Consider the following 10,377-nt stretch of genomic DNA (forward strand, 5'->3'; position numbering starts at 1 on the left):
ATTCACCATCACAGCTTCTAGCTATCTCAAGTACATCATCATCCTTGAAGCTTCAGAGCATTTGCACACTGTATATTTCATTAGTAATTCAAACAAAACACAGTCCATCATGCATTGGCTTGGAATGACAATTTACTTCCAAGAGTCAGGCCATGCAACAGCTGCAGAGGCAAAAGCCACACAAATTGCAAAACTTCTTCCAAATAAATACACACTAAGGAAACACATAGAAGGGAAGGTCTATGAATGAAGGTTCTCTCATCACTTTTTTATTGGGAAGCAGAGGCAGCTATCAGCTGCAGCAGGTTAAATATCAAGTAATACACCACAGATTAAGCAGAGAAGCCCTGTGAGTTGGTGACTAGACATAACCCAGCTACATGTACCTCCAACACCTGTCCCTTGTTACAAAACATTGACCAGCAGTTCTTAATATATGACAAAGCTTGCAACATGATTAGAGCAAGTTCAGTTTGCTGTTAGTAGGAAGGGTCACAGCAGGACTTGATGGTAGTCAGGAGAGGCTTTAAGGAACTATGGATGGAGATGGGGTCCCTCCATCTACTCACACCCACTCTTCTACTCATGCTAACTTCTATACTCACCTGTGCGCATAAAAAACAACCACCACAACTTGCCTTCATTCTTGGGTCTAAGAAAGGGTGGAAGAGGACAAAGGCATATTCCAAAGACAAGAAGGAGAGAAAGGGCTGGTGGGACATTCCAGAGGGCAAAGACTCTACTTACAGGAAGGTGACTACCCCCAGGACAGATGCTGTTTTTCCAAGATCTCCCTCAGCCTCAAGAGCAAAAGGTCACTTAAGTAGAAGGCAGAATTCAGGTGCACATGCTACATCCACTGCAAGCACAACTGACAACTCATCTCCACCACACTGAACTTCGTACAAGCTACATCCCCCTCCCTACCTGACAGGGGCCACACCAGTCCCTGCCAAGAGTATCAAGCAAGAGGTTTCCCAAACACAAGAGTAAATTCCATATCAGCCTAAAACTCCCCTGCTCGGGTCCCACCACAACCCTAAAGCTCATCATACTGCAGGAAGTCTGTAGCACTGGGACCCTAGTGATTTGTAAAAGAGCAAACATATGCCTGTGGCAACTTAAAGTCTCAAACAATTACAGTAAAAATACCCCTTCAAATCAATTTTAATGCCTAAATAACAGAAAACTTTGTAGATTTTCCACAGGCAAATACAGAATATACACATCTTAGGCTGCCAACAAACCCAAGCTGCACCTGTATCTCTCTACAGGAGTGCCAAGTGGGGCATATCTCCAGGGAGATCTTAAGATGTTCCTAGAAAAAAAAAAGGGCAGTTTGATGGTAAATTCTGACATGGCAGTATCATAATTACAAGAAGATTTCAGTTCATTAGTGTTATGGCAAAATACCAAATAGATTTCACTGGAAACATCCTTCTATTTCACAGTCATTTCAACACAAGAAATAATAGTCATTTCTTCCTGCTATTGATTTGGGATTAATATATGCCCATTTCAAACAGGATCATTTATTATGTATGTTTCCTAATGGGAAACAAAAAACCTTACTATTTGTCAGTTCAACTGGTGGTTTTGTATTTCCTACAGGCAATATCTTCCCTTAGGGATATTAAAATTTAAGGGGAGACAGCTGTGTAAAAGTAGATTCAGCACACAGCCTAGCATTAAGATATTAGTCATAACTACACTAAGTCATTGTCAGGCAAGGATATTAAGTTGCAATATTCCAGCTTCCCCAGGACTGATGTTAAAAAATTTAAGGAAAATAATGCTCTGACATCTCAATAAAGCACTTCAGTACGATACTGCATATATGTGATTTGTTGGCAATAACTATTATACTTACTGGATTGGGCAAGCAAACTAATGGAATAAAAAGACTGAGTCCTCTAGGTTTGGTCGTTTTATTGGGGGCAGGAAGAAATGGGGAAAAAGAACTTTAACATCTCATAAAAGTTAAGTGCACACAACTAACCCAACAGTACCTAAAAAAATAAAACTTCTTAGAACTGGTTCCCTTTATTACCTGATCTCATTTACTAAAAATATCAAGAGCAAGCAACTATTTCACAGGCTAGATGGAAGCAGTAAAGGTCACTGTACTACTTCCAGAAAGCCAAAAGCAATGCTGAATTACATTCAGAGCATCCTTGCTAAACAGAGCTGCACTGACTGGGTAAAGTTTTAGGGATACACAAACAGAATCACAGATGCAGAGCAGAATGAACTCTTGCTCTACAAAGACACAGAAAGGAAAAGATAGCAGACAACAATAAAAACAGCAGCAGGGAGAGAGGGGGTCCAAGACAAATTTATTCATTTCCTTGCAGCTTCCAGAGCATGGTGTAGGCTGCAAGACCCAGAACAGGGTTATTACCTGCTAGACCGCAGCATTTCTATTTACTCACACCTACTGTGCCCACTGCCTACCAGGTATATTGCCTCAAAGTATCATTTCTGCCTTATCTGCTCTGCAAGCCAAAGCTACACCCACCACACAGACTGAACTTCACTAAGAGCCAAAAACCCTCCCGGTTTCTACTGGATGCACACACAGTGTATTTCCAAATAGCAACTAGGACACAAGCCTTGGCATAATCACAGGCAGTTGTCTGAAAGGGAGAGATGGAAGATGGAGAAGAATAAGTAAGGTTTTACCTTAAATTGACTGCATGGTAAAGCCAGGTATGTGAAACAATAAGCAACAGTAGATGTCTCTAAAGCTCAAGTGTGATGCACACAACCTGCTACCTGTCTAGTTAAGCAACAGGATTTTTTTTTTTTCAAAGCACAGAAACATTCATCCAAAATCTCTTCATCATGAAAACAGGTTCTTTGCTCTTGTAGAGCTCAGTACCTCCACTGCTCCCTCCATTTAATGAAATCAGAGAAGCTCTTTCTTTATCATCTGGCCATCAAAACACAGAGAGACAATTTACCCAGTTGTTTCTTATTGAAGCTGAAGTCCACACTAGTGACAGCATCTCTGTGGCCTTTGAAGTGTCTCTCCAGGGACGGATCTTCCTAGAAGACAATAATGTTCAGACACTATAGATTAAGAACCATCTTTGTACAATAAAACCATTTTATTTCTCTAACAAGCAAACCAAGCCACATATTCATCCCATAAAAGCCAGGTAGCAATAAGAACACCATGCAACACAAAATCTGAAATTCACTTGTATCTACAAACTTTAAGAGAGGCAACTTATCTGAGCCGAACACCCTTCTGGATCTTAGGTGACTTGCATGAAACATTCATGCATTTTCACAACATACCACTAGTACAGAGACCCCAAAGCTGACTTTGGAACAGATCAGCCATGTTGATGACCACCTGAGCAGACACTCAAGCTCAACCTTGCTCTGACAGCTGCTCATCTCAGTCCAGGTATAGCCAAGACACTACTGTTCACACAGAAGGGACAAATTTACAAGACTTAACACACCTGTCAAAACAAACTGACCCACTACCTTTCTCCTACATCTGGGGAACAGCATGTCACCACACAACACCTTGCTGCAAAGGCCAAACAAAGCCTGAGGTCGGGGGGGGGGGGGGGGGGGGGAACGGGACAAAACACAAAAACATTGAGAGAACCATTACAAGAGGTTGTAAGACTTGAAAATTGTCTAGACTTCAGAACATGCTAACCGGCCTTCAATCTCTGCTCCCATACACACAGCTTCTACCTCCCCAGCAACCCCCACCACAGCCTGCTCCCCCTCAGGAGTTGACTGCAGCCTCAGCCTGCTCAAACAAGCACCCAGCCCCAGAAGAACAGGGCTGACCCCCCCTCACAACACTCAGCCCTTGTCAGATCCAGAGCTCCCCCCATCTGCACCAGCCTAGAGGTGCCCCCCACACACAGTCCAATCCCAGCTCTAACAGCACCCCAAGACCCAGGGCTAACCCCCCAGCAGCATGAGGCCCCCCAAGTCTAACTCTGCCCCCAGCCCCAACCGCATGAGGTCACCCCACAGCACAAGCCCAGGTCAGCCCATGCCACACAGCCCAACACCAGCAGCACTAAGCCTCCTCCAAACCCAGACCTACCCCCACCAACTCCCCAGGCCTTGCCCTGCACAGCCCAATTCCAGCAGCACCAGCCTTGCCTTCCTCTCTCCCCCAAAGCACCAGGGAGGCCCCCCTACCCCAGCCCCGCACCGTGTCCCCACGGCACTGCCCCAAGGGCCACTCCCCATCAAACCCCGAGCCCAAGTGCCCCCGGTACCCCTGCTTCCCCCCAGCGGGAAGGGTCCCCCCAACAACCCCCCCCGCCCCAGAGGCCACAGCCCTCCCTTCAGCACCTTCCCAGACGCCCGGGCCGCCCCCAGCCCAGCCCCAGTGGCCTGCCAGGCCCTCCCCTCCCAGCGGCACCAAAGCCCCGGGCCGCAACAGGCCCCAGCACTCCAGGCCTTCCCCTTCTCGGCCCGGCCCCACCAAACCCCTCACCAGGCAGCCGGCAGCCATGACACCTCCCGCCCGCGCCGCAATTCAGTTTCCGCGCCTCACGCGCCCCGTAGCAACGGTTCCGCCCTTAAAGGGGCCGCGGCGCCAGACCGGAAGGGGCGAGGCCACTTCCGGCCGTGGGCGGGACCCATCCAGTGAGGGGTGCCGCCATTACAGGCCCGGGAGCTGGGGCGGGAAGTCGCCAGCAGCCAGGTCCCTCCTCGTCCTTCTCCTGTCCCCCCCCGCCAGTCAGGCTGCAGACGATCCCGGCTGGGAGCGCAGGGAACGGTCCTCACAGGCCTTGCTGTGAAAGTCAGTTCCTCTGGTACAGCTGGCCCTGAGGGGCCTTGCTGGTTACAAACATTTTCCCTCACTACCACATCAGTCAGTCTTTAGAGTATGAAAGCGTATTAACTTTGTTAATATATGTCATAGTTCACATTATATGCTGCAATATAAGGACATAGTGAAATTTTGCTGGAAGCTCTGGTATTGTTTGTACTTACGTAAAACAAACTAAAGGACGGGCTGGCCGTGGGCACGAGGCCTGAGCTGTGTGGAAGCTTAGAGCTGTCGGAGAGGGATAAAGTGTCCCCTGGACCACTGAGAGGACACCAGCCTCCAGCCCCTCTGACACAGCTTTGAAGCCCTCCCAGCATCATACACAAGTAACTCCAGCAAGACTGCCCGGACGTCTGGATCAACAGACAAGCAGCAAGAATGCTGCTGAAACAGTTGCTTTGCAAAGTTTTCCTATGATTAAGCAATCAGTTAAATTGTGTTCTACCTGAACACTTGAAAGGTGGAAGATTCCTGTGTAAAACCGCATTTAGGGTGCCCCAATTTGGCTGGGACACCTCATGCTCATGAATAACTATTTACCCTTGTAATTCTAGATTTTGCATCCTGGTCTCCCTCCTCCGTCAGCATGGGTTAGTTGTGAATTTTCATTACGTAGCGCATTGCCCACACCGCTGCCGAGACAGCTTTTTTCATCCCATTATGCCTCTCCCCAGCACGGTTCTTATGACATCAGCAGGAGACATGCTTCCTAACTTCGTGCTCAAGTCCAAGAAGAGCAGAACTGCACATAATTTTCCTGCCTGTATTTTACAGGCTCCTTGTCAGACCGCCAAACATTGTATTCCTTCCTCTTCGTCCTCTGGGCAGGAGATGTTCCTGTTCCCTTTATCTGATCCTGCTTTGTTCATAAATGCAGAGCACACACTTGTCTGGAGGCCTTGTGAGTTAAAAGCTGAGGGTTTTTTTGGAGGGAGCTCATTCTACTATGTGAAATTGGGTTAAAAATGAAACAGATTTTTTTCTCCAGTTATTAAGGAACTGACAGCTTTGTTCAACACACAGGGAATCCTCCGGCTTTTGTTCCAGCGTTACCAAACCACTTCCAATTTACACCTGTCTGGCTTTGTTGTTGAAAACTGCCTGTTACGGTGTAGGGCAATGGACGGGCTCTAAAACAGTGCTTCCCAGGAGCACAGCCAAGCAATAGGGACCTTTACAAGACAAATTTCAAGCTGTGCTGAAGTTGGACCAGAAATTATTTTGCTCCCACTCCTAACTGAGAGCAAAAAAAAGGAAAAGAAGGTTTCCCTAATGTGAATCAGCCCAAGCAATCAAGCTCTCCAATTCTCAGAAAGCAACTGGTCATGTATTTTGTTTAAATGTGTATTTGTGCCTTTTACAGCTTCTTTCCTTTTTTCTTCTTTAAGATTACTATCTCTAACTGAAAAGTTGCTTCATGCAGGGTTAAAAAACATTTGCTTTCTTAAGGAAAAGCAGAGCCAAGTGGAACACCTGAAAATTTCAAACCTTTTCCTTTATCTGCCAGGATGTTTTGCTTTGGGCAATGTCCAAACACACCCCTCCCACCGCCAGCTGCAGCTTTTTTCCCCCCTAAATCAGCCAACAGCATCAAGCCAGCTTGATTGGTCCCTGGGGACAGCACTCGCACCTCCATGCTGGATTCCAGCGAAGGGAAAAGGACACAAATCCCCGCTGAGGTCGGTGCGAGGCTCCATAGGCCACTGCCAGCCTGCAGTCGCTGCCTACGTGTTGCCTCTTGAGCCTACTGACGTCCCTTGTGGCCACAGCAAACCGATACTGGTGCCATCCAGGCTGCCATGGAGCTGTAAACACAATCCCATGAATTGTGCTTCTCAGGGAAGCCATCTGTCCTTCTCCCTCCTGCACTGCCATCCCATGGTCGGCAGTCTGCTGGTTCAGGAGTGTTTGTGTGTCTGAAAAGCTCTCCATTTCCCTCTGCCCTTTGAGTTACTGGGGCTGAAGAGACACGTACCTCCCTCAGGCCCGGCCTTTCTGCCCATGTGGCTATGGATCTTGGATCTATAAATCTGAAGCAGTTTCCAGCATCGCTTAATCTATTCCTTGTGAAATTCTTTGGCATTTGACCACTATCTTTTTTTTTTTTTTCCTCCGCACGGAAATAAACCAGAACACAGAAAAGATGCTAAATATGCCCGAGGCACTAAAGAAGTCTTGTACAACCCATTTTAGAGAGAAATACGAAGTCAGAAATGTGGTGTGGTTGCACTCCCATTTATAAGAGCAGGAAATGGGAACATTTACTTTTATTGAAGGATTCCACCACCCAAACCAAACCCAATCCACCTTCTAGATGATACAGTAGCAGCATCTATGGCAGACACGGATGGCTACTTCACTTACCAAGTTCTCAGTCCTGGGCTGCCACTGCACAACGCCAACAGCCAGAGGAAAGAGCAGCCCATTAGCGAGACATTTACACCTGCAGCAGTCTAGAACAGATGTTAATAGAATAAGAATTAAAGAATATTTGTGCCAAAGTCTTTGCAAAAAGAGAGCCCTCAGGAGCATGGGCACACATCAGGTCCTGTGCTGGAGAGGACAGGGTTTTGAGATAGCCCAGTTCAGCCAGTGCAGCATTGGCCAGGCTCTGTCCCAGCATCCGAACGTCTTTGTGGCGTTATCTGCCCTGGGTTTGGGTGGCATTGGATTTTCCCATCCCTCAGAAACCGTGGCCCTGGGAGCCAGCCTCCTCCCAGCGCCCCAGAAAGGGAGAAGGACCTCAGCCCATGTGCTGTCACCCCGCCCAGGCAGCACCCCGGTGTCACCACCGGCTGAAGACACACGGCCAGGAGTGAGACTCCTGCTTTTCTTCAGATGACCACCTGAGGGCAGGCTGAGGCCTCTTCCAGCCTTCAGTTTTCTAAAGAGAGAGAAATGAGGAGGAAAATTGGATAAAACGCAACATGATTTCATTAAAGATTAATCACGCCAAAATAGCCAGCTTCTTTGTTAGGACTACCATAACTCCAGGCGAAAAAAAGCCTTGAGCTAGCCTCTTTCAAATACCACTTCCCAGCTGGCAACTTAGACATTGTACGGTAATTCTCAGCAAGTCCTTCCCTGGGGTTATTTCTACAACCATGAATCGAGAAGAGACCAGAAGCCCCAAGATCTGACTCCTCTGTGATAACAACAGAGCCCTGCCAGGGCTGCGGTCCCTGCACGCTGCAAGGCAGCATGCAGCCACGTTGGGCAGCAAAGGTATTGCACAGCATCAGACCCACCCACAATTCAGGTGGGTTGTTCTTGCATGAAATTACAGCTAACCTTTGACTTCAAGCCCAAATCAGAAAGCCCTGAACTTCTTGCTAGAGTGAGTGGGTCTAAGTTTAGCAACTAAACTCAATGTTTACCACTTCTGTATTGCAACCCCCAGTTCTCACGTGTCCTGTTAATATTTAAACTGCTGAGCACACCAGTCTCTGTACACACTTTTGCAGTTTTAAGAATATGCCAACTGGGGGACAGTATGCTAGGCTTCAGAAAGCCAGGATGCAACTGTTTTTCTAGAAAAGCTGAGGTCCTTGGCAAGTGGGGACACGTATTTGCCATCTAAAGAGGAAGCACCAAGAGATGTGGAATTGGTCAAGACAATGCACGCAAGCTAAGACAGAACCAGCAACTGCACCCTGGTCTCCCAGTTGCTAGCAGCACTCTCAGAACAAGGTCATCCTGTCTCCATGACCACTGTGATCTGAGCATGGGCTGTTGTGTGGAACAAAAAGAAGTCCCAGCACCCTAGAGATGAAGGCAGGGACCTTGAGCAACCAACCCTGCAATGCTTTGGTGTGTCAACCCAACTGGCTGGGATGGGACAGCCGCCCTGTTATTGCCGCTTTGCATCCAGAGAGCGCAGCAGGGATTTAGGCAGCCTAAGCAGGCAGCTACGAGGAGCTAAAAATTGCAGGTGAAGATCAATGTAGTCCTGAGACTTGCTGTCTGTACTTCCCTCCTTGCTGCGGTGGAAGGTGGCAGCTGCAGGCAGTTTAGGCACTGCAGAGGGGACCAGGTCCACCAAGGAGCTCAGCTGATAACAATGACACGGTCTCATTGCTTCCACAGGGAAATGCTGCTTTACATCAGCTGAAGAGGTAGCTTCCTGCTGCCACATCACTGATTTTCTCTCTTACTAATGACTTCCTCCTCCCATGTGTGCCAAACCCATTTATTTATAGCCCATAGATTTTTTTATCCCACCCGCCTTTGTGCTTATTTTCCTTTTTTATGGAGTTAAGAAAAAAGGAAAAAAAAAAACCAACATTTTCCTCAAGTAAATCTCTCACTGACCTAAATGCAAATTTGTTCAAGCAAATTCAGAGAGCTTTGATCCTGTGTGAGTAAGAGGGGAAAAGGGAGCGGCGCAGGCTCTGCTGCTATCAGAACGGATCTTTACTGCTGCGTAACAACTAGGCAATGAAGCAAAAGCCACGGGAGTTAAAGAGGAAGCTCAGCCAAAGGTCACCTGGCTGTCCTAGGTGCTTGTTATCAGAGCCTTGAAAAGAGGGAGGAAGGCGACATGAGACGATTATAGCAACCACTGGAGAAGGCTGACAGGGCTGGGGGAGCCTGTCACTGCTCCTCAGCACTCGGCAGGCAGTGGTGCTCCGCTGCTGTAGAGCAAAGTGTTGGCAGAGCCCGGGTTCTGGAGCCGCTCGGGCCACTAAGAGAAAATGTGTCTGTCTTGCATCCAAAACATCTGCTAGGCATAGAGCCAGAAAGCACCCTGTTAATCACAATACCGTGTTTTATTTGCTGCCTTGTCTTTGCAGGTGATTTGAACTACTTTCACTGCTCATCCATACAGCTGAAGTGGTGAGGGGAAGGGTGACAAGGGCACAGAGACATACAGACACCAGGCCGTGTCCTGGAGCACCAGAGGAATACTCTGCTGCTCCCTACGTGAAGCTATAGTTCTTCAGCCATCCAAGAGTGGTGGAGGGAAGGGTGCTCATACACGCCCACAGTTTCCAGAACTGGCCTATAGGAGGAGAAAGATTCAGGAGTGAGAAATCCTGGCAAGCTGGATCCAGCCTAAATCCCATCAGCAGCTTTCTGGGCATCTCCAAAGTTGTCTCTGACCACTTACATTGGCTCTAGCATCTTAAGCCACTGTAAGATCTTCAAATCTGTTACATGAATGTAGATCAAACCCACCTTTAAAGTAGCTCCCAGTACAGGTGTCCCCAGACATAGAGCTGTTCCTCCTGGACACGTGCACCTCTTTTGCCCATAGGTTTCCCCTTCTGCAGTACGAATAAGCCCTCTCTTCCCCACATTACAGGCTAGCCCCAAACTCCTTGGCTGCAGAGGAATTTTTGTTTTATTGAAATTTAGGTGCTTGCTAAGCAAGCAGAGTCTCTCTGTTAAACTTGCTGACCAAGCGCAGGCGGCTGCTTTCAGTCCCCGAACTTTCTCTGCTGTTGCCTGCAGGGGTGAGTGGAGTTCAGCCTTCGCTGAACTCACAGTTGCATCAACCCAGAACGCAAAGTGCACGGAGACCGGTACTAGGAAAATGCTAGCAGAGTTCACAGGAG

The 10,377-nt window shown here is 47.9% G+C and overlaps 1 protein-coding gene across 3 annotated transcripts in view; it reads right to left on the reverse strand.

Moving 5' to 3' along the window:
* POC1A (POC1 centriolar protein A) overlaps positions 1-4,620 on the reverse strand; it is a 60,842-nt gene extending 56,222 nt beyond the window's left edge. The window contains exons 1-2 of one of the 3 annotated variants that reach the window (XM_075761908.1): positions 4,481-4,620; positions 2,964-3,048 (exon numbers count right to left, since the gene is read on the reverse strand). In XM_075761908.1, the coding sequence (XP_075618023.1) occupies positions 2,964-3,048; positions 4,481-4,498 (103 nt within the window). In that variant the 5' untranslated portion in view covers positions 4,499-4,620. Of the gene's footprint in view, positions 1-2,682; positions 3,049-4,480 lie in introns of those variants that run through there. The other 2 variants (XM_075761906.1, XM_075761907.1) reach the window with 2 other exon arrangements.
* Between the last annotated feature and the right edge of the window lie 5,757 nt (positions 4,621-10,377).

This window comes from Balearica regulorum, chromosome 10 (assembly GCF_011004875.1).
Source record: "Balearica regulorum gibbericeps isolate bBalReg1 chromosome 10, bBalReg1.pri, whole genome shotgun sequence".
Classification (NCBI taxonomy): Eukaryota; Metazoa; Chordata; class Aves; order Gruiformes; family Gruidae; genus Balearica; species Balearica regulorum.